Genomic DNA, 24,689 nt, shown 5'->3' on the forward strand with positions numbered 1-24,689 from the left:
CCTCTTCCAGCGTTGGGAGTTCAAGCATCCTCAGCCTTTCCTACGTACTCGTGAATTCCTTTGGCAGGAGGGGCACAGTGCATTTGCTACATTTGAAGAGGCAGCAGAAGAGGTATAACAGTTGTCTTCCATATTAATTATGTTCTAATTCTTTGTCCAGGCTGTGCTTTTTTCCCCCCTGCAGCTGTAAATAATGCAGTGCTATCTATTTACATAGTAATCATTCAGTAAATAATTAAGTTGAAATTTGGTCTGATCTCAAAATGACATTAAAAGATAATTTCCTGGTATAAATTATTTTGTTCCTTAAAATTTATGTATCTGTTGAAAGAAAAAACAAGTTAATTCAAATGTACGTGGACTTAAGAAACTGCTTACTGAAATTTTATTAGAAAGTGTGCCGTTTTAAATTTTCAGATGAAAATAGTTTTGGACTTCAATGTGTAGAAGAAATTATAATCCCATGGGTGAAATTAATGATTCTTCAGGAGATTTTTACCCTGGTTACTGTGTATCTTTCATAAACATTTATTTTCTCTTATATTCTAAAGTTATTTATATTTTAAAAAATTATTCCACTTATTTTGCATACTGCTTTGTTGAATATTTTAATAAATTCACACTGGCTGCTTTGACCTTGCCATAAAAAAAGATTTTTATTGTTTGAAGTGCTTTTCCCACCACAATTAGTTTTCTTTTCTTTTATTTTCTTTTTTAATACATTTATTTTATTTTTGTCTGCGTTGGGTCTTTGTTGTTGCTGCGTGGGCTTTCTCTAGTTGCGGTGAGCGGGGGCTACTCTTCATTGCAGTGCGCAGGCTTCTCATTGCAGTGGCTTCTCTTATTGCGGAGCATGAGCTCTAGGCGTGTGCTTCAGTAGTTGCGACATGTGGGCTCAGTAGTTGTGGCTTGCAGGCTCTAGAGCGCAGGCTCAGTAGTTGTGGCGCATGGGCTTAGTTTCTCTCTCGCACGTGGGATCTTCCCGGACCAGGGCTCGAACCAGTGTCCCCTGCACTGGCAGGTGGAGTCTCAACCACTGCGCCACCAGGGAAGCCCCACAATTAGTTTTAAATAGTACAGTTTTTATAGATCTATCATCAATAAATATACCATAAATTTGAACACTTTTCATTTAAAACGTTACAGGTTTTGCAGATACTTGACTTATACGCTAAGGTATATGAAGAACTCCTGGCAATTCCTGTTGTAAAGGGAAGAAAGACTGAAAAGGAGAAATTTGCAGGAGGAGACTACACAACTACGGTAGAAGCATTTATATCTGCCAGTGGAAGAGCTATCCAGGTATCAAACTGCTGCATAGGATTCCTAGGTGACTGTAAGCATAGCCCGTGGGCAGATCTGACAAGTTTCTTCTGTCATCAGAGAAGTAGACTCTTAAAAATCAGTATATCCCATGTTTTCTAAGGCCATATTATAATTTCAGGCCAATCTGTCCCATTCCCTGTAAATCTCCAAGGTCAGTTAAATCAAGGCTTATATCCTGAATTACCAAAGCATGGATTTTTTAAAAACCTTTGTAATTAAAGTAACTCCTATAAGAGGGGCTGCTCATAGCTGTATGCTACTATATATTTTTTGACTAATCTTAGTCTCTTTGTTGTATCAGTTATGCTTTAAAAACTTATTTAATATAAAAAATCAGGGAAGGTAAAGTAGGTCTAGTGCCATTTTAAGGTGTGTGATCTTACAGTAATTATTTTCAAAGGCATTAATAGGTTATCAAAATTAAAAGATGTGTATCTCTATTTTAGGGAGCAACATCACATCATTTAGGGCAGAACTTTTCTAAAATGTTTGAAATCATTTTTGAAGATCCGAAGACACCAGGAGAGAAGCAATTTGCCTATCAAAACTCCTGGGGCCTGACAACTCGAACTATTGGTGTTATGACCATGGTTCATGGGGACAACATGGGCTTAGTATTACCACCCCGTGTAGCCTGTGTTCAGGTAAGGAAAATATTTCTGTTCATCATTTCTTTTATAAAATACAAGCCATATTTAGCGAAGAAAATTTTAAAGTGTGATTTTTTTTTTCTGAGTGTCATTCAGATATATTTAGCTGATACAGAAACAACGTAGAATACAGTCTAGACCTTGGTATTGTGTAACTATGTATATTATTTGTGTTACTGTTTTTTAATTTTTTTTACCTACTTTATAAAAGTTTTAGAAATTATTTTTTGAATAATGGTTTATAATAGGTTAAATGAAAAACAAATGTATTTCGCATGGACAAACAACATGCAGCTATTAAATAGTTGCTAGATATTCTGCGTAGATTAGAAACATCCAAGTTGATTTGTGTGAAGGCTTATAGTCACTAGGAGGTTTTGACTCCTGGATACTGTGTGGTGATGTGACTTCATTACTTCCATATACTGCCCCTTTGTATAAATTTGTGATACTGTGCTGGATTCTAGGTGGTGGTTATTCCTTGTGGCATTACAAATGCACTTTCTGAAGAAGACAGAGATGCTCTGATTGCAAAATGCAATGATTATCGAAGTCGGTTACTCAGTGTTAATATTCGAGTTAGAGCTGATTTGCGAGATAACTATTCACCAGGTTGGAAGTTCAATCACTGGGAGCTCAAGGTAAATTCTTCAGCTGCATATTTTACTCCCGTGCTCCCAATTTGGATTTTTGTTACGTTAGAATTAAAGTGATCGTGAAGACCTTGTTTATGGTTAATAAACCTCATATGGTTGTTACTAAAATGTTTATATCAAGAATTCATAAAATAAATACGTTATTTAAATAGTAAGACTATCAGAATAGTGGTGCATGGGCATCAACTAGCTGTCATTGTTACAGCTAATCAGAGATTAATTTCATACTTGGTTTTTCACACCACATTGTTTCACAGCAGTTTGTTAATTTTTATTTTGTATATTCAAGACTAGTCTAAATTCTGGTTTAATGTTTTTGATATAACTTTTATTTGCTGCACATTGTCATTAATAGATGATCTGTATTCTTTATTCCATTTTTCAAACTTCTGGGATTTAACTTTTTTTCTTATGATGAGACAGGGGATCTTGTTAGAACTAGCAATTAGGAGTCAAGAATTTATAAACTCATATTACAGGCAGTGGATAAGAAGGTGTAGTGACATTGCAGCTTCAATCTTTCAAATACGGAAGCTCAGTAATACTGCGATTATTCAGTGTACATGTCGGGTTCCCAAAATTGCTAATCTTTATCCCCTTATTTGTTTTAAATGGCCCCTAAGATAAATCTCTGTGCTGAAGAATAGTAGTTATATTGATATTGCTTTCCTTTTTGTAATATATTTTTTCCTTTAACAAAGGAAAAAAATATATTACTCTCCTACCTTTAATGAAGACTTTAAAGGTGAATATTTTCTCTGTAATTTCCCTTTAATTGCAGTCTTTTTTACTTACTTTGAAATAGTGGTTGTGTGATTGCAGTAATACCTTGTCTAAACCCATTTGTACTTGCCTGAGGTACCAAAAAGAAACCTGTTCCTTGCTACTAGCTGGACTGAAAGGGAAGAACAAAAGTCATCCACACTTACTTCTGTGTCTCTCCTCTTTCCCTTCCTCTTTCATCTCCTTCTCCTTGGACTGACTTGACTTTGTCTCTGTCCCTCTTCTTTGCAGTACCCTGGTGAACCTGTACTATGTGGGGGAGGCACCTTAGTGTGACTTGGCTCCACTGCAGCTTCCTTGTCTACAGTAGTTAGGAAAGAAGCCAGAGTCCCTAAGTCCTAAACTTGATGCCGAAAATTAAAGAACACTGAGAAAGAGAGTTCATTAGCTAGTGAAAAGCACTGCTAGTGCATTTAAGGCCAGGAATTTCCAAGGAAAGAAAACAGTTTGGGAGATCTAGATTCATATTTATTCGATAGTGATTCACTTTGTAAAGTGTGTGCACGTGTGTGTGTGTGAGATGTATGTATTGTGAGGCTCACCCAGATTAATAAATGAGGCGTATGGTTTGGTTGCCAGACCTAGGACCCAGCGACTGACTCCCATAACTCTTCATTAGAAAATAGGGGAAAATGGGAAATAGAAAGGGGAAAATAATATGAGTGAATTAACTACTTTTTTTTTTTTTACTGTATTGGATGATTAAGATAATTTTGTATTGCTGTTGAAAAACAAACAAAAAACAGGAGTCCCTTATAAGTAAATTCATAACTAGTTACTTAGATAAACTACCAATAAAATACATGCCTCTTGTATGACTTGACCTCAGATGATCTTTCCACTTTTGTTATCAGTTATCCCCTTTCATAGATCTTTTCTCTCTTCTCAATCTGTTTTTCCACCTCTGTGTCTTTGCTTGTGCTGTTTCTTCCACTTGGGTTATAAAATTTGTTATCATGAAACAAACACAGATTTACAATAAAGGAAGTACAGTACAAAAATTTTTTTCCTGCCTGAACCATTTGAAAACAAGATGCTACCTTGATGCCTCATCACTCTACAAACATGTTCTCCTTTATAATCACAATAAAGCCTATAAAATCAGGATGTTAACATTGAGACTTATTGCCATCTAATTCTAGGACCCATTCAGGTTTTGTGAGTTGTCCAACTAAGTGTCCCTCATAGCAGAAGGATCTAGTTCAGAATTATGTGTTGTATATAGTTATCATGTCCCTTTAGTCTCTTTTAGTCTGGAATAGTTCCTCAGTTTTTCTTTAGTTATCATGGTCTTGACATTGCTCACTAGCTTTTTGCTTAATTAAAATTTTTTATGGACCCATGGTTTCTGAGATTATTCAGTGGGTTATAATCTGTTACTATTATTTATTTTGATGCTCAAATTTGTCTTCGATGGGACCAGTAGGATCCCTTAAAGCTAACTTTTGTGTTCTTTAGCACGTCCTTGCTTTTTGGCAGAAGATCTTGTAGGGTTTATCTTGTTCTCTATCTCTCCCCCAACTCTGCAATTAGCCATGTATCTAAGAAGCCCTGGTTCTTTTTAGGAAAGAATGGTATTTAGTGTGGGTGTGCCCATCACTTTTGAGCTCTCACTGCTTCCAAGCCTTCTCAGTAGATGGAGGTATGGAATGCCTGTGCGTGTGTACATACATACACACACACACACACACACACACACACACACACACGTACGTACGTACTCACATGTATTTACATCTATTTTTCTGTATCCATCTATGTAATTTGATAACCGTGAGTTCACACTGATACCTTCAATTCCAGTCAAAACCCACATGACCCAATCTAGTTTTCTCCCATTCCGTATTTTAACTCTCTTCTCTGACAGTGAAAAACCTAGCTCCAGTTGTCCTTAGTATGTTTATTTGATTGGTCCCCCTGTGTTCATCCACTCTCTCATTGCTGTTGCCACCCACTCCCCTGCATGAATGCCCTCCTCATCCCTCATGGGCTCTGACACCCCGTGCCAGGCTCTTCTCCTGTGAAGATGCCTTTTCACCCAGCTGCAGCTTTGAAACCTTGCTCTGAGCTGTCCCAGCTCTCCCCTTTTCCAGTACAGGATGTAGTTCTACTGCATTTTATTGTCATGTCTTTTTAGTTTCCTTTAATCAGAAGTAGTTCCTCAGCCTTTCTTTGTCATTCATGGCATTGACATTTTTGTAAATATAGGTCAGTTATTTTATAGAATGTTCTTCAATTCTGATGAATTTACTCATTAATTTTTGCCTTCTCCAGTAAGTTTTCTTCTCTCTTCCAACTGAGGATAGTTTCTCACTTTTGATTTTCTGTACTGATTTTTATTATTTGTATGCATGCCTTATTTACCGTGCAAAACATGAAGCTTCTTGAGGACAGGATCTCTTTCTTAGTCATCTTTTAAATCTCATTGCACTTAACACTGTTTCTTACACATGCATGCATTGCATGAATAAAGAAAACAATAAAATAATGTAATAGTATACAGTATTTTGTTCCCGATCGTTTATAAAATCAGTCTTCTCTAGGGGTGATTTTTTCTAGAGTAGCATTTAAATTTTTCCTTTGACGTTGATTTGGGGGACCACTGATCAGCTAAACCGTATATAGAATTTTCTAATTTAAATTCAGAAACCCCAAATTAGTTTTAGAGGGTGGCGCAGTGGTTGAGAGTCCGCCTGTCGATGCAGGGGACACGGGTTTGTGCCCCGGTCCAGGAAGATCCCACATGCCACGGAGCGGCTAGGCCCGTGAGCCATGGCCGCTGAGCCTGCACATCCGGAGCCTGTGCTCTGCAGCGGGAGAGGCCACAATGGTGAGAGGCCCACGTACCGCAAAAAAAAAAAAAAAAAAAAGTCGTTAAAAACCTACTGTTTGTCAGGTAAGGTTCCATCCAGGCCCTAAAAGTGAGGTCTCGCTAAGCCTTAATCCACTCACAGAACAGACTCCTTATGTGCATTAACAAGGATTGAACATTCCCAAGGCTTAAACTTGCGTACGGTCCTTAAGCTCCTCTGTAAAAACCGTAGACTACTGGGGAATGGTTCTCAAAGTGCAGTCCCAGGACCAGCAGTCTTAGCATCACCTGAGGACTTGTTAGAAATATAAATTCTCAGGCCCCTTCGCTGGGCCTACTGTGGTCAGAAACTCGGGCGGTGGAGCCCAGCAGTCTGTGCTTGGACAAGCCCTTCAGTGATTCTGATACTCAGGTTAGAGCAGCCAGAGCTAGGGCTTCCCAACCAAAGCACACCACGTGCCATGAATGAGTCAAGGATGTACCAAGGTGGCTTGGGGTGGCTTCAGCCTCAAGAAGCCTTCTGTATTTACCCCCATGTGCCATACAAGTGTATTTTCTATGTGTGCGTTATGGGAGAGAAGTTAGGAACACTGAGCTAGACAGCTGCAGCCACCCTCATGGTTCCCCGTTAAACTCTTAGCTCAGAACCACTCGGGCAGTACCTTCTTTCCTTAGGTTTATGCCTTCTCATTGGAAGAGGTTTCTGTGATATCTCAGGAATGTTACCTACTTTTTAAAGTGGTTTGTTTCTGTCTTTGTTTTTTGGATTTTTATTACTTCCAGTAGGTAAAGCCATGGAATAAGTCTATATATTCAATTGGAGACATGCATGTATTATGTTTAACTGCCTTTTTCCTAGGGAGTTCCGATTAGGCTTGAAGTTGGGCCACGTGATATGAAGAGCTGTCAGTTTGTTGCTGTCAGACGAGACACTGGAGAAAAGCTGACAGTTGCTGAAAATGAGGCTGAGACGAAACTTCACGCTATTTTGGAAGACATCCATGTTAACCTGTTCACCCGGTCAGTTCCTTAGAGTTGCTTGTGTCTCTCATCTTCACGTTGTGCTCAGCCTTTGAGATGTATGCCAAGGAATCCTTGATTGCCCCCATGGAAAGTACTCTTTCCCTCTGAACTCTCATGGTTCTTAATTGGCCTTTCTCTTTGTGTTTTTTAACTTGTATTATGAATGTTTTTCTATATGCTTTCTGCTCCCTACTAAGTTTGCAGTGATGGACTGTCTGCCCCATGGAGTAATTTGGGTTAATTTTAGATCCAGGCTTTCATGATTTATAAAATTTGAGGGACAAAGGCATTGATTCTCACCTGTTGGATACACATTAGCAGCACCTGGGAAGCTTTTCAAACTACTTGTGCCTGGGACTCTCCCCAAGGGATGTTAATGTAACTGGTCTAGAGTGGGCCTGGCACCTAGAGTATTAAACGCTTCCTAGGTGATTATGATGTGTCACCAAGGCTAAGAACCTCCTGATTGGGATTGGGGGTGAAAGGTGAGGGGAGGCCTCGGGGCTGCCCTGACCTCTGGAGAGGGGACTTTTAGAATCACAGATCTCAAGGCAGAGGCACTACAAGATTGGTGGCATATGTGTGGCACCCTGTTTTCCTTCCTACCCACCTGAAGCAGAGAGGAAGGCCCATGGCCACTGGGGATAGAGGCTCAGTAGAGATTTAATGGCGATTACAAAAGTAATTGTTACCTGTGCATGCTTGGCAAATTCTCCATTCATTTAGTGTTCATGATTATGCAGTGATGAGCTAACTGAGATTTACTGAATGTCACTGCTAGAGACAGAGTTGAGGTTCATATTGAATTCTTCTCTCTTCCAGGTTGTTATTCTTTCATTAAATGATGCTATTAAAAAAAAATCTTTGTCATATTAGTAAGAAAAAAAATTTATTCTTTTCTAATTGTTTGATAGGGCTTCTGAAGACCTTAAGACTCATATGGTTGTGGCTAATACAATGGAGGACTTTCAGAAGGAACTTGATTCTGGGAAGGTAAGAGACTTCTGCAAAGTTTTGAATATAAACATATTTCAGTAAATGGTGTTTTAAGACTCACTGAATTTATGCATGATGTTAATCCCTTTTTCAAAGCCTGTCACACAAAAGGATTATATATTACTCAGCATTACATACTCTTGTTTTCCACTGTCTTTCCTGCAGCATTACAACATATCATTTTTGGATAACACTGTAAACTGATTATGTAAAAGTTTTTTTCTCATGCTCATTATGCTGGCTGAACAAAATTCATTCTGTATGACCCCTAATATTTTTATTATTGAAAAATTTTGTTTTCTCAGTTTGATATAAGTTCCTAAAGTAAGCATTGTTCTAGTTTTAGAAGTGTAATGTGCAGATTCCTAAAATAAGGAAGGCTCGTTTTATTCTCTGAGCATATATACTTACCCAGATCTTAACTGATTGAACTTTCTGAATAATAAGTGAAACATATTACTTATTTCTAAGTCTGTTTTTGAGAATGAGTGTGTACTTCTGGATTCCTTAAAACCACACAGGTTTCCCTAATGGCTCTTTAAGATTTTATCAGCTTTGTGTGTTGTGTATATGCAGATGTTGCCAGCCGAAACTTAATTTTCATAAAGAAGAGGTCTTGATTTGCAAAGTTATTAATTCCTGGAATGAATCACTTATGAACTTTGGTGCACGTGTTTGATTATACAGCCAGTCCTGTGTCCCCAGGTTATAAATGAGAAAACCATGGACCAGAGTCTAAATAAATTACCCCAAGCCGTACAGAAGCAGACCTGGTATTAGAATTTAGATTTCTCTTCTGATTCAGCTTAACACATTACCGACTGGGGGATTTTTGCAGAAACTAATGCCTGTGGCTGTAATATGTCTCTGGTCAAAAATGTGTTAATGTATGTTCCTCTGTATCTTTTTTTTTTTTTTTTAATTCATGCTGAGGGTGTAAGACAAAATTTTGCTTGGCTATGTTCATTCCCTCCTAATATGTCTCTTATTGCATGAGCTGAGAAAATGTTAATCTCTCTGGCTCTCAGTTTACTAATCTGTGAAATGAGTACAAAATCCCCTTCAGATCATAACTCTTCAGTATTTAGCCTTCTGTTATTCTTGGTTTGTAATCTTCCACCTTTCTGGTGTCTGTAATTTGCTATGTGACTTCAAACTATATACTTCTAATCTCTATTTCTTCTAGCCCTCTGCCTGGAGAATGGATAGCCATCTGATTCCGTGTATATTTTTTCTTTCACTCTAATTTATTTTTTATAATTTTTTGTTCCATTAATTATTGACTTTTAAAATTTCCTTTATTATAGAAACACGGTAGTCACTTTTGCAGTACAGTCTTAAAGACATTGCATAAGAGTTAATAAGTCGATAGAGTGTCAGTTAATCCATTGCTGTCAAAGAAATGAATCTCAGCAAATATTAGTGGAATCATATCTTTTATTCTAATATTAGATAAGCTACAGGAGAGATTTCAACATCTCTCCTGAACCAGAATATAATATTTCAGTTGTGTGTCCAAAGATCGTGTAGAGACCAAGCAGATTTTGTTTCTTGTATTCAGTAGTCAGTTTCATCCCTCATCTCACCTCATGGTTGGTCAGCTTAGGTATGTTGACTGACCATCAAGCAAGCTTTGAGGCTGTTGTTTATAAAGGTGGATTTACTGGGAGGGGAGAAGGAGGAAGGGATCTTCAGAACTTGAATGTAGGTGAGAGTTTGATTTTCTACTCTTCCCTGTTGGTATAAAAACATTTTTTTTTATGTCTGATTTATAGGACTTGATTTTAGCAAATTTTTCCAAGGGGATATGATCTTAATTGAATGAAAAATAAATGTCATTTATATGTAACATACTTATTACTGTTGACATTCATTATTAATCTATTGATCAATGATTTTTGAATATTTCTCATCATTACCATTTTCTGTTGCAGAGTTCAAGATATTATATATTATAAAAGATTGTGTCTTTTTAAAACATAGATGTAGAAATAATAAAAGATAAAAAGGTAAAAACCTTTCCATGGCTGAATAAATAGCCTAAAAATGCATGTTCTCCTTTCATATTAATGAATTATGTGCATAGTAAAAAGAAATTTCAGGTCATATCATCTAAACTTCACTTTGAAGCTAATAACAGTTTTCGTTGAATTTGTTCACATGCTGCACCATTTTAATTTTAAAAATTATTACTTTAGAAATACTTTCTCAAGGCTTAGTGATTTTTTTTTTGCTTGGAGAAAAGAAAATAAGACTACTTACTGTAAACTTTGTGGAAGTTATAAAAAAATACCTTTAAGTGTTGTGAGTTAACAAAAGTAAAATTTTTGAGAAGCCAAATTTATTATTCAAAAACATTCTTTGTAATTGTCTTAATATTTTTATCATTACATAATTAGAGACTGATTAAAGTTTTCCCCCTATTCTGTTTTTTGGAATGAATTGTAATTCTTTTATGAATGTACAGTTTTTTCATGCTTTTTGTTTGCATAAGTGCTAATGATTTACCAAGTTTCAATACAGGTAAATAACTTTGTGTTATTTCAGCTCTTATGTCTCTAGGTTGTTTTTGCTTCAGTTTTCATTGAACAATTTCTATATTTAAATTTTGTATTATTTATATATCTAATAATTATTAATTTTATATTATTTGTATATTTAATTAAAGTATATATTTAAAATAATTATATAATTGTTAATATATAATTTAAGTATATATTTTAAAACCTATACTAAAATTTTTCAAAATACTTGTTATTACCATCCTTTCCACCTTCCCTTCACCCGTTCGTCCCACCCACCATACCTAGAAATTGACCACCTCTTTATTGTCTTAATGCACATCATCAAAATAACAGTTTATCAACTTTGGGAATTAGGCTAAAATATTTTGCTTAATCAACACAAGAGATGTAGAAAACTAACCCTTCCTTGCCCTGCAATAACGTTCTCCTGTTGAACTACTCTTTTTTTGGTAATGTCCTCATCTCTATTTACTTTTACTTTACTTCTTAGAGAAGCCTTTTGAAAAATGTTTAACTAAATCCCAAGTGCAAGGAAGGGTTTCCAGAAGGGACTCAATTTGAGCATGGAAGGTGTGGCTGGGACTAGTTGATGGGAAGTTGGCAAAGAAGCTGGATGACCTTCTAGTTGCTTTTAAACTAGCATTTCTAACGTTTGGGAATTATCCATGTCTTTGATCTCTCTGCTACTAACAGGAATTTTTTATAGGACTAATGCATAATTATTATTGCAGACAAGCCTCATTTTGAAGTAGACATGCGATGAAAAATTTAAGATTCACAGCTGTGAGGAATCTTAATTCTTGTTTAGTCCAGTATCCACATTTTACAAAAGAAAGCTCAGGGCTAGAGATTTTCATATAGGCAGTGAATTTCAAAATTAGGATAAAATCCCAGGTCTCTTGATTCTGCCTATTCTTTTTTTTTTTTTTTTTAACATTTATTTATTTATTTGGTTGTGCTGGGTCTTCATTGTGGCAGCTGGGCTCGTTAGTTGCAGTTCTCCAGAGCCTCAGTTGCGGCACAGAGGTTCTTTAGTTGTGGCATGTGAACTCTTAGTTGAGGCATGCACGTGGGATCTAGTTCCCTGACCAGGGATCGAACCCGGCCGAGCCCCCTGCATTGGGAGCGCAGAGTCTTAACCGCTGCGCCACCAGGGAAGTCCCACTACCTATTATTCTAAATGGTCTATGAAAGAAAATTTGAGAGGTTTTTGTTTCTGATACAAAATGATTTTTGACTTTTTTTTTTTTTTTGACTTTTGTTTTTTTTGTGGTACGCGGGCCTCTCACTGTTGTGGCCTCTCCCATCGCGGAGCACAGGCTCCGGACACACAGGCTCAGCAGCCATGGCTCACGGGCCCAGCTGCTCTGCGGCATGTGGGATCTTCCTGGACCAGGGCACGAACCCGTGTCCCCTGCATCGTCAGGTGGACTCTCAACCATTGCGCCACCAGGGAAGCCCTTTTTTTGACTTTTAAAATACGCTGGGACTTGAAAAATGATTCACTTACCTGTAACATGTTAAAAACAGCACGGCTTTTTTAATAAGGATGTGTAAAGTGAGGTTTACTTGATTGTTAATTGTTATTTTGTTATTTTTTACGATACGCGGACCTCTCACTGTTGTGGCTTCTCCCGTTGCGGAGCACAGGCTCCGGATGCGCAGACTCAGCGGCCATGGCTCATGGGCCCAGCCGCTCCGTGGCATGTGGGATCCTCCCAGACCGGGGCACGAACCCGTGTCCCCTGCATCGGCAGGCGGACTCTCAACCACTGCGCCACCAGGGAAGCCCCTGTTAATTGTTATTTTGACAACAACTTAAAAATCAGTTTACTATTTGTCCTTTCCCCTCTATCCTCCTCGTAACCACGTGGCCAGGTAGAGCAGGCAGCAGTGCAAATTTGAAATGAAAAAGATTCAGAATTCACCCTTTGTGCCTTCTCTTCAGCATTATGTTGCAACCAGTTTATTTGGACATTTAAATATATTGCAACGATTCTTTGTTACATCCGGATGTTATATGATGTGTGGGTTTGGGATAGTGAAGGACATTCTTTGTTATCTCGAGTACCTCTGGGCAGAGTTGCTAGCAGGTTTGCAAAAGTACCATGGCCTGAAAAAGACTGGGAGACCTATCCTTTTTGCTTATAGCTTTAGTAGAGAACTCAAATGTTCCTTTTACAGAATGTAAATACTGAACGTTTTTCCTTATTAGATTGCTCAGATTCCATTCTGTGGGGAAATTGACTGTGAAGATTGGATCAAAAAGACCACTGCCAGGTAAGATAATTACGTGTAACAGATAAAACCCGTGAGGTATTGCAGTGAAAAAGAATTGAAATGTATGGCATAAAAGAATGGAATTCTTATTTGTTTTTAATTTCAGGGATCAAGATCTTGAACCTGGTGCCCCGTCGATGGGAGCTAAAAGCCTTTGCATCCCCTTCAGACCACTCTGTGAGCTGCAGCCTGGAGCCCAGTGCGTCTGCGGCAAGAACCCTGCCAAGTACTACACCTTGTTTGGTCGTAGTTACTAAGGGATAAGACAGAACCCCATCTCCAACCCTCCTCACTTTTTAAAAAATTGATACTATTATCTCCCCAGATATAGACAGTTTTATGATTTTTTTTTTTAAATAAAGGATCTAAAAGGAGGTCACATGAGAAAAATATCTATTCTTATGCCTAAATAGTGGAAAAGAGACTTTTCTGTAAACAACCCCAGTAATAAATATCATGAACCAATACTGTTCCATGTATTCATTTGTTTCCGAAATACCTGAATTCTATGCTACAGGGAAATTCCTGTGAAGAGGTGAAGATAACTGCTCTGATCTCAGTATCCCTCATGTTTCAGACCTTGAACCACCAGTTTCCTGTTTCTTCTCTGTTGGAGTACTTCTTTTCCGTAACTCGTACTGAATTTAAAGTTGCCCTAAATCTTTCGGATTAAAAAGCAAAACACAACCACGAATGTAACAAAAGCAATTTCTGTTGAGCTTCTCTCTCCCTCTTGTGTCTCGTAGTTACTCTGGGGTCTTCAGAAACCCAGTCACGCTTTCTGAGAGAGTGGTCAGCCCTCCTCACCTCTCTGCTTCCTGTTCTGCGTCCTTCCTCACGCTGCTTCTGCCTCCACCGCACCACTGTTCTCACGGAGCTCATGCTGCCACTGCTGCCCAAAGCTAACTTCTTAGTTCCTCGTCTTGCCATAGCTCTGTGCTTCAGTTCTGCTGCTGTAACACGTTTCCCCTGTTTACTAAAATTACTCCCGAGACTTGCCCTCCCACCTGTCTGCCTCTTTTTCTCAGTCAGGTGTCTTCCACTGGCTTCCCTTCCTTGGCCTGCTTCTTAGAGCTCAGTGTCCATACTTGGCCCTCTTCTTCTGCTCCCTAATCAGCCTCATCTCACCCCATGGTTTCAAACTGCATTAATAGGATGATGACTCCAACATTTTTATCTCCCAGTCTGACCTCTAGACCTCTGTTCCAACTGCATACTGGATTTCCTTGAGTGTTCGTCAACATTTCAGGGCAGCCTGTCTCAACACCTCATTTCACTCTCGACTCGCAGACCTGTTCCTCCTGCAGTGCTTCCTGCCTGAAATATCAGTGTTACCAAAATGGACCCAGTAACCTAAACCAGAACCGCAGTCCTCCTAGGCAGCCCCTCCAGCAGCCCTACTCAGTTGGCTGTAAAACATAACGGCTATTACCTCTGATGTCTCTTGGGTCCACCCTTTCACAGATCTGGATTGCCTTCTTGCCTGTTTCCTCTTATGCTGATTACTATACTGGCCTCCAGTGTCATCTCCAGGCCAGATTCCACATTTCCACAGGCTTTTTTTTTTTTTTTTTCTGGTGTACAGTTTATTAAGATGTTTTTCTTCCCCTTAAAATCCCTTCGTGACTCACCATCAATCACTAACAGGATAAAATGTAAACCCTTTAGCCTATTCTGGTTCAGCCTGCCTTTCCAGTCTCCTTTTCAACCAATCCAGCAGAGTCCTTTGCAACCTAACCATTTGGGGTTTCCTAAAAACAACGTGCTATTTCTCACCTCTGGCCCTTTGCCTGAAATGCCTTTTATCCCTCATTTCTAGTCTACTTGGTATAGCTCCTTATTTCAGTGCCCTGCTCCAATATGCTTTCCCACTTGGTAGTGATAAATATACCAATAAAGGGCAAAGCTTCAAAAAGAGGACTTGAAATTCGAGCTGTGTTTTGAAGGGTGAGTAGAATTTTAATAAATAGAAGAGGAAGAACATTCCAGGCAGAAGGAACAACATATGCAAAGCCTTTCAAAGTATCTGCTGTGTATGAGAACACAGCAGAACTGTCCTTCAGTTGATGAGAAATTGTCAAATGAAAGATTAAGTACAGCATGATTTCAAGATCAGTGTTTTGAGCATGTATATTCATATGCCTAGCTTAAATATCTGGGCCACACTTTTGTCCTCAGAATCAGTATTTCTTATTGATCTATGGCAGTTCAGGATGCTTTATCTTGTTTTTCTGCCCTTAGTAGCTGTGTAACCTCCCTATTCAGTTGTAAAATGAAGATGAAGTCAAATATCTATTTCATAGTTACTCTACCTTATAAAGTACTCAGAACAATACCTAGCATGTTATAATAGCTAATGTTAGTTATGGCAGTGATGCAGGGTCACCTGGAAGTTGCTCTTTGTTTATAGCTCTAGTTAACCGTTACTACCTTAGTGCCTGGCGTGGGGGGGGGGGGGGTTGTTTTTCTGCAAACTAACAAATGCTTTAAAGGACAAGGGTTTTTTTAGCCAGTCCCTGACAAAAGCCTGAAAAGTAGATCAAGACTCAACCACATTTTGTTCTGTAGCCCCTGGCCATTGTGGAGGTGGCCATCTCTGTCGCAAAGATAAATCCCCAGGCTATTTTTTGAAGCTTCAGATAAGTAGAGCTGATCACAGAAAAGCTTGACCTTTGCTCCTTTAAGGGAATCCACTATTTAAAGGAACTCTACAGTAAGTAGTTATGCTAAGGAAGGAGTCCTTCACCCCAAATCTACATGTGATAAATTGTCTATTTTCTTAAATTGAGGTTCAGCTAAAATACCAGAACTCTTTGAGACACCTTAAGCGTGGTGGTGCTTTTCAAGAGGGTGTATAAACCTGACTCCAAACAATATCCTTTAGGAAATAATCACCATTTTTACTTGCAGACCACAACCACTAACTAGATACCAGACTGACAGCCACAAAATTAATTGTGTGCCTAGCGTTTGTGGTTTGCAAAAAGAAAACAGACAAGTCAAGGTGTATTTACTACTGGCTCTGCTCACGGGGATTTCTGGTATAGATCACATGTTAGCAATCTCTAGTTTATCCATGACAGTGTGTTTAAAATAGTTCCCTGGTGGTGCAGTGGTTAAGAATCCGCCTGCCAATGCAGGGGACACGGGTTTGATCCCTGGTCCGGGAAGATTCCACATGCTGCGGAGCTACGGAGCCCACACGCTGCAACTACTGAAGCCCTCTAGCTCTAGGGCCCATGTGCCGCAACTACTGAGCCCACGAGCCACAACTACTGAGCCCACGTGCTGCAATTACTGAAGCCCGCGTGCCTAGAGCCCGTGCCCCACAACAAGAGAAGCCACCGCAATGAGTAGCCCGTGCACCGCAACAAAGAGTAGCTCCCGCTCCCCACGACTAGAGAAAGCCCGCGCGCAGCAACGAAGACCCAACACAGACCAAAAAAAAAAAAAGTTCCTAATTATGCCAGTAAGTCACATGAAGCCTTTATGAGAATTGGACACTAACAGCAACTCATTTGGCTGCTACTGGAGAGGCTTTGAGTCTTCAGATCAACAGCAGTGGAACCCTCCGTAAGACAAGCGGAAACAAGATATTTGACTAGAAAGTGTGGATATATCACCCTACTTATATTTGATTTTAGTTATAAATATTGATATTAGTCATTTATCATATAACTATGGTGTTCAGTGGCTGTCTGGATCATCAAAAGTTTGGGGAGGCAACTACCCCTACCCTGTTATTTGCAAACATATCTTTGGCCCTTTGTCATTTTTACTACGTCTAGAAAATGCTAGCCATTTATTTCTTTAATAAATTGAGTGCTCACTCTGTACAACGTGCCAGAGCAGACAGTAGTGAGTTAAACCAAACATGCTTTTTCCCTTTCTTGGCTTTATCTCCTCAAAGTTGTTCTATTTTAGATGGAAAATCAGGCAATCAAGTGGACAGGGAGATGGAGCAATGGTAGGAGGCCGTTGCCTAGTGACACTGACACGTCATGAGATGATCCTTGCCAATAGTAGCACACTGAGAACTACCCTACACTTGAGATATTAACAGCCGGAAAATTAAACTACCCTATTCTGCCACACCATCAGACTTATAACAAATACAAACACATTTCTATGGCTCAGTAGGTTAAACCAATTAAATCTAGTTAAACCAGTAGCTTTGTTCAACTTTACTGGAAGATTTAAGAGCTTGGAACATCAATAGTACTGAAATGATGTAAACAGATCCTATTAAATAAGTCTCATGTAATAGGGGTATTTCAAATATATTTTAAGTATGTCACCAAAACCACATTTTGTGATTGAGAAATACCTGCTGAATGAGTGAGGAGCTTGGGGTTTAACAGGCTGGTGGCAATGTTCACATCAGGGTTACTTTATATGTGCTAAACAGGTAATCGGATAATATTTCCCTCATTCATTCATTTTCTCCACTCTCCTGGACAATTATTTCATAACTTCTTTCTCCTGGGATTTTCCATACTTGCCCCTTCTGACTTTTGGTTGATCATCTTGATTTCTATTTCACTAAGAGAGAGAAAATATCAACAGAACCCCCAGAACCCTCCACCACATCTACCCCCCTCATATGTCCATATATCCTCCTTCTCTGCTGTTTCAGACGAACTGTCTTCTTTTTTTAAAATTTATTTTATTGAAGTATATGATTTACAATGTTGTGTTAATTTCTGCTGTACAGCAAAGTGACTCAGTTATACTCTTTTTCTTTTCCATAATGGTTTATCCCAGGATATTGAATATAGTTCACTGTGCTGTACAGTAGGACCTTGTTGTTTATCCATCCTATATATAATAGTTTGCTAATCCCAAACTCCCAATACTTCCCTTCCCCCTCCCCCTTGGCAACCACAAGTCTGTTCTCTATGTCTGTGAGTCTGTTTCATAGATATGTTCATTTGTGTCTTATTTTAGATTCCACATATAAGTGATATCATATGGTATTTATCTTTCTCTTTCTGACTTAGTATGGTAATCTCTAGGTCCATCCATGTTGCTGCAAATGGCATTATTTCATTCTTTTTTAAGGTTGAGTAATATTCCATTGTATATATGTACCACATCTTCTTTATCCATTCATCTGTTGATGGACATGTAGGTTGTTTCCATGTCTTGGCTATTGTGGATAGTGCTGCTATGAACATAGAGGTACATGAATCTTTTTGAATTATGTTTTTGTCCCTCTGTAAGCCCAGGAGTGAGATTGCTGGATCATATGGTAGTTCTATTTTTGGTTTTTTAAGGACCCTCCACACTGTTCCCCATAGGGCTGCACCAACTTACAATCCCACCAACAGTGTAGGAGGGTTCCCTTTTCTCCACACCCACTCGAGCATTCGTTATTTGTAGATTTTTTAATGATGGCCATTCTGACCGGTGTGAGGTGATATCACATTGTAGGGTTTTGTTTGTTTGTTTCTTGTGGTACGCGGGCCTCTCACTGTTGTGGCCTCTCCCGTTGCGGAGCACAGGCTCCGGACGCGCAGGCTCAGCGGCCATGGCTCACGGGCCCAGCCGCTCCGTGGCATGCGGGATCTTCCCGGACCGGGGCACGAACCCGTGTCCCCTGCATCAGCAGGCGGACTCTCAACCACTGCGCCACCAGGGAAGCCCCTCACATTGTAGTTTTGATTTGCATTTCTCTAATGATTAATGATGTTGAGCATTCTTTCATGTGTTTGTTGGCAATGTGTATGTCTTCTTTGGAGAAATGTCTATTTAGGTCTTCTGCCCATTTTTGGATTGGGTTGTTTGTTTTTTTGATATTGAGCTGCATGAGCTGCTTGTAAATTTTGGAGATTAATCCTTCCTCCTCCTCTTTGAAACACATTCTTTCTTGGCCTTCAGAATACTGTACTCTCCTATTTTCCCTTTCATCCCTCTGGTCCTTCCCTCTTATCTATTTGTATCTTCTTTTTCTATTTTCTCTCATTTCTTTGGTTATCTCAGGCAGTCTTATGGCTTTTAAATCTGTATATTGTCAACTCTCAAGATCATGTATTCCCAGCCTATCTATCTCCTCTGAACTCCAGACTCCCTTGTTTAACTCCCTACTTAGCGCTTCAACTTGGATGTCTAATAGATACACCAAACAACGTCATTTTCACCTCTTGCTCCAACTCTGTTCCTACAGCTGTCACCTTTGTTTTACCTTCATCTCAGTTGCAATGGCATTCTTCTAGGCCAAAACCCTTAGTGTCACCTTGACTGTTCTCTTCGTCTCATACCTCACATCCAATTGCTCAGCCAATGCTGTTGACTCTAACTTCAAATACATCCTGGGTATATTCAGGGCCCTGGGATTGCTTTAATGCTCTGCTGTTGCTGTGTTGAAACTTAGAATAAGGAAAAAAATTTAATTTTGATAAAATAACATGAAGTTTATCATCTTAATCATTTTTAAGCGTACACTTCAGTGTTGAGTATGTTTACACTGTTGGGCAACCCATCACCAGATCTTTTTCATCTTGTAAAACAAACTCAAAACCCTTTAAGGAACAACTCCCTCACGCCCTTCTCCACTCAGCCCCTGGCTACCATCATTCTACTTTCTGTTTCTATGAATCTGACTATGTTAAATAGCCCATATAATTGGTATCACACAACATGTCTTTTTGTGACTGCCTTATTTCACAGGGCATCATAATGTCCTCAGGGTTCTTCTACGTTGTAACGTGTGTCCAAGTTTCCTTCCTTTTTAAGATGGAATAATATTCCATTGTATGTATAGATCACATTTTGTTTATCCTTTCTTCTGTCAATGGATACTTGGGTTTATTCCGTCTCTTGGCTGTTGAGAATAGTGCTGCTGTGAACATGGGTGTACAAATATCCCTTTGAGACTCTGCTTTCAATTCTTTGGAATATATGCCCAGAAGTAGGATTACTGGATCATATGACACTTCTATTTTCAATTTTTTGAGGAATTGCCGTACCATCCATAGTGGCTGCGCCATTTAAAAACTCAGTCATTTTTGAACAAGGGATCCTGCACTGCCATTGTACTAGAACCATGAGTTATATAGCCGGTTCTGCCCGAATGTTCCCACTTCCTACCCGGTCTAAGTCACCCATATTTCCTTTAGATTATTGCCAACAGCCCCCTAACTGGTATCTCTGCCCCATGTAATCTCAACATGGGATCCAATTATTCTTTTAAAACATAAATTAGATCTTGTCATTCTTCTCCATAATCTCCCGTCTCAGGACCCCACATGATCTGCCCCCTCCCTCCATCACCTCCCTGACTTCATATTCTATTTCTCTCCCTCAGTCACTCCTCCTCAACCATGCTGAACTCTTTGGGTGGTCCTTTAATTTCCTATGCCCATTGCTTCCTCTGCCTAGAAAGATCTCCTTCAGATGTCTTCATGGCCCAGTTTCTTACCTCCTTTACTCAAAGAACATCTCAGTAAATACTTCCCTGACCACTTTATTTAAAATTACAACCTCACCCCTTTGCCAACACTCTATCCCTCTTCTGTGCTTCATTTGTCTCCATCATTTTTTATTACCAGCTGACATTCAATATGTTTTATGATCTATTTTGTTCATTATCTGTGTCTTCCCCCATTAGAATGTAAGCTTCATGACGTCAGGGATTTTTCTCTGTTTTGGTCACTGCTGTCTCCCCAGAGACTAGAACTGTGTCTGACATGTAGGAACTCAGTATTTGTTGCATGAATGGATGAACGAGATAGTGCAATAATTTTTACAACCTGGTTGTATTAGAAGTCTCACTGTTAGAATATCAACTGAATTGGAGATTATTTATGAAATGCTAAAGAAATTATTAAGGCTACATCTAAAGTATCAGGTTTTAGTCAAAGTCAGTGTGTTAGTCTAAGTTCTCCAGATAAATAGAACCAATTGGATGTGTATATAAATATAGACTTATTAAAAGGAATTGGCTCACGTGATTATGAAGGCTGAGAAGGTCCCAAGATCTACATGGTGAGCAGGAGACTCAGGAGAACCAATGGTGTAGTTCTAGCCCACAGGCTTGAGACATAGGAAGAGCTGATCTTTTGGTTTGAGCCTGAAGGTAAGAAAAAGCCAATGTCCCAGCTTGAAGGCAGTCAGTAGGAGGACTCCTCCCTTACTTGCAGGAGGGTCAGCTAGTTTGTTTTGTTCAAGCCTTCAACTGATTGGAGGAGGCCCACTGACATTAAGGATGACAATCTGTTTTACTCAGTCTACTGACTCAAATGTTAATCTCATCCAAAAACACCCTCACAGACACACTCACAATAATGTTTGACCAGGTGTCTGGGCACCTGGAAGCTCAGTGAATTTGACATATAAAATTAACCGTCAGGGATTTTTCTGTAAACCTACATTGTTGGAAATGCCTCATAGATTAACTGTGTGGTTTCCTTTACTCGTAGAACTACCTGTTAGATCTGTGGGAAAGAACTACAGGACAGAGCTGCCAAGTAAACTATGAAAAACCTAACAGTCAAACTTTTTATCTTAGGTATTGGCATATCCCAATGATCTGTACTGTTCTAGAGTGTGATGGCTTAGGAGTGAATATGATTTGAACCTAATACATTTTTAGAGGGTGTCAAATTCAGAACCATGCAGATCCATCTTCTGACCCTAAACATGGTCCTAAAGTAAATCGCTTGAGGAAATTGGATCCCAAAGATTACAGGTGGAGAATTTTGAAGTGTGTCCATATTTCACTGGAGATCAAAGAAGCCTAACTAAAAGAATTGTGGGCTGACTTACATGATAACTTCTTTTTGAAAGGACTATTTTATCTTGAAGATTATGAGTTTGGAGGAACTAAGGTGATTGGCAGTGGAAAGAATCAGAACATGTGAAATTCCTTAAAAATTTGTTGACTTAAATAATTTTGTCTGTGTTACACATAATTAAAAAAACCTTTTAAAAAAATTAACCATCATAATCAGACTTCAAATTCAGAAAATATTGGGAATAGTAATTTCACTGTATTTCTTTAAAGGATTGACTGTAGGCAGTCTACTCAAAACAATAGAGGCTGCTACTGTTTTAGATATTCGGGAACTGGTAAACCTTTAAGGGTTATAAGTGACAGATGATAAGATTAAAAACAAAAAAATTTCCTTGCATCAGTTAAATCAAGTAATTAGAATTTGGCCTTCTTCCTGAAACTAACTGTGGTTATATCTTTAGCTCCTCCAGTTTAAAGGTATTATAACTTTTCTGAACATGAGGAATGTTTTTCTTGTCTTATTTATAGAGAACGTTTGGAAGTAGGGTGCTTGTTTATTCCAGATCTGGGCAAGGCAGTAGAAAAAAAATCACCCTAGCTTCTCCTTTGTCTTTCACTTACTGTAGCTCTAATGTCTGGATTAGTGACCCTAGAATATTCCCTGTTCCATGCAGTAAACAGAATTCGAAACCATTTACACACCAGGTCAACAAGATACGATTGTTTATCTCAGATACCGGAGCACTTATTGCAAACATGGAGCGTGGGATCTGAGAAGGCCACAGCTACGTGTGAGTTTCTGCGTGATTCAGACACAGAGGGTCTTAACTTCTGTAACGATACACAAAAACAAATAAACAAAAGAAAGCCCTCAAGTTCATATCTGGAAGTCAGTGTCATCGTTACAGTAAGTCCCCGCTCACGTGATATCTCTTGCTTAATTGCCCTTTAAACTGTTTTATGGCTTTATAGCAGCTCATAAAAGATGATTTTCAAATATGACAGGCGCTGAAAGGCTGAAGGGGAGAGTTATCCAGGAACTGCAATCACTACATCTGTAGCTGCTCCCCTAAGAGCTAAGCCTTCCCAGGAAAGGGTGAGGGACAGTCCAGAGCAGAGCGCCATGGGGCGATACTCAGGGAGAAGCTTCCGTTTAATCCTCATGTGCGTTGTGAGCACCCTCCTTTTCGTGATGGAGCTGGTGACCTCCCACATAGGCAACTCCCTCTCGTTGGCCTCCGATGCTTTTGCCGTCCTTTCCCACTTGGTCTCCATGATCATTGGTCTTTTGGGCATAAGGGCCAGCAGTATAAAACAGCACCGGAAGAGCACGTTTGGCTTTCTTCGGGCAGATGTCGTGGGAGCATTTGGCAACTCCATTTTTGCTGTGGCCCTGATGTTCAGCATCCTGGTTGAAGCTGTCAAAAGGTATATTGATCCCCAGAAGACAGAGGCTCCACTGCTGGTTCTCAGTGCTGGAGTCATAGGGCTGCTGTTCAATGTTCTTAACTATGTCATCTTCTCGGACTGCTGTTACTGCGTGGCACCAGGGCCCCAGGGAGACGCTGAAACAGGTAAACGGCTCCTCAGATGTTGCAGTTTGGTCAGAGTCCTGGCAGGTGCTATCTTAGGGGGCCCCTGGGGGTGCTGTGGAGAGAGGCCCCATTCATTTGATCACCCTCTCGTCCCCCGGACTTTACTAAAGGTCTTTCTCCAAAGAGTCGCTTTCAGTCCAAAGTTCCTTATGAGCTGGGTGGCAGCTGGCCACATGGGGGTCTCTTTTAGTCACAGGGAGTGAGAAAATAGGCAGACAGGCAGACAGGGGGAAAGGCACTAAACTGCGGCCATAGAGGGAGCACTTTGAAAGCGGAGGTGCCGTTGAAAGCAGTTTGCTTTAATTAGTGACTCTTTTGTTTACCCAGACATGACACGACTATGTTTGAATTTAAAAATAATATTTCAATGTCCCCTAAAAATATGTTCAAAAAATACTGGGGTACATAACCAGCTCACATGGAGCAAAGGAGCAAACAATTGGTTAGGCAGATCAACTCTTGGGAATATATTCAAGGAATGTGATGTAAAAGGGAGAGAAAAAAATAAAGAAGATGATCTAGTAAACTTAGCTCTTTTTTCTGAATGGAAATATTTGTATTTCTTTGTTGTAGACATCTGTCCTGTTTGAGAAAAAGGAAAGCTTATTTACATGTGAATCCTTAGGAGGGACTTAAGAGTGGGTACAAAACTGATTGGGTCATCCATTCAAAAGATTGAGTTAAATCTTGGGAGAGAACAATAAATCGAAAAAATATAAATCCAAAAGATAAATTATCAGATGGAACCATGTTTCTTCAGTGCCACAAAAGGAATTTTAAAAATATATGTTAAAAGCTTCTTGCAGAGGGCTTCCCTGGTGGCGCAGTGATTGAGAGTCCGCCTGCCGATTCAGGGGACACGGGTTCGTGCCCCAGTCCGGGAGGATCCCACATGCCGCAGAGCGGCTGGGCCCGTGAGCCATGGCCGCTGAGCCTGTGCGTCCGGAGCCTGTGCCCCGCAGCGGGAGAGGCCACAACAGTGAGAGGCCCCTGTACCGCAAAAAAAAAAAAAGCTTCTTGCAGAAGAGCAATTCCCAGTGCTTTTTAAGGAGTCGTATAGCATGAACAGACCAGGTCCAAATCATGGTTCTCCTACAGGGCAGCTGTCAAATTACTTCACCTGGCTGTTTACCCACCTGTAATGTGGACTCAGTAAGGACTCAATAGGAATCTAAGTGTTTAGCACTTAATAGGCACTTGGTATAGACTAGTTATTGTTTTTTTAAAGAAACCACAATGCAAGGCTTTGAATTATGTGATCACCCAGTATCACTGAATTCTAATCGCTCATCTGGATTTTAAGAAATTT

General features: G+C 39.6%; 2 protein-coding genes and 1 non-coding gene across 7 annotated transcripts in view; all 3 read left to right on the top strand.

Annotated features, from left to right (window-relative positions):
* The window catches only part of EPRS1 (glutamyl-prolyl-tRNA synthetase 1), a 66,758-nt gene extending 53,242 nt beyond the window's left edge, over positions 1-13,516 (top strand). For all 5 annotated transcript variants that reach the window (XM_049701249.1, XM_004271024.3, XM_049701233.1 and 2 more), the window contains 8 exons: positions 11-112; positions 1,147-1,302; positions 1,773-1,970; positions 2,444-2,617; positions 7,087-7,247; positions 8,165-8,243; positions 12,987-13,051; positions 13,158-13,516. In XM_049701249.1, coding sequence (XP_049557206.1) covers positions 11-112; positions 1,147-1,302; positions 1,773-1,970; positions 2,444-2,617; positions 7,087-7,247; positions 8,165-8,243; positions 12,987-13,051; positions 13,158-13,308 — 1,086 coding nt within the window. In that variant the 3' untranslated portion in view covers positions 13,309-13,516. The remainder of the gene's footprint in view (positions 1-10; positions 113-1,146; positions 1,303-1,772; positions 1,971-2,443; positions 2,618-7,086; positions 7,248-8,164; positions 8,244-12,986; positions 13,052-13,157) is intronic.
* A 6,247-nt stretch (positions 13,517-19,763) lies between these two features.
* The window catches only part of SLC30A10 (solute carrier family 30 member 10), a 43,181-nt gene continuing 38,255 nt past the window's right edge, over positions 19,764-24,689 (top strand). The window contains exon 1 of the mRNA XM_033430454.2: positions 19,764-23,359. Coding sequence (XP_033286345.1) covers positions 22,909-23,359 — 451 coding nt within the window. The 5' untranslated portion in view covers positions 19,764-22,908. The remainder of the gene's footprint in view (positions 23,360-24,689) is intronic.
* LOC117201843 (small nucleolar RNA SNORA18) lies at positions 21,384-21,512 on the top strand. The gene has a single exon (XR_004483972.1). It is a non-coding gene; the product is annotated as a small nucleolar RNA SNORA18 (small nucleolar RNA).

Source organism: Orcinus orca, chromosome 1 (genome assembly GCF_937001465.1).
Source record: "Orcinus orca chromosome 1, mOrcOrc1.1, whole genome shotgun sequence".
Lineage (NCBI taxonomy): Eukaryota > Metazoa > Chordata > Mammalia > Artiodactyla > Delphinidae > Orcinus > Orcinus orca.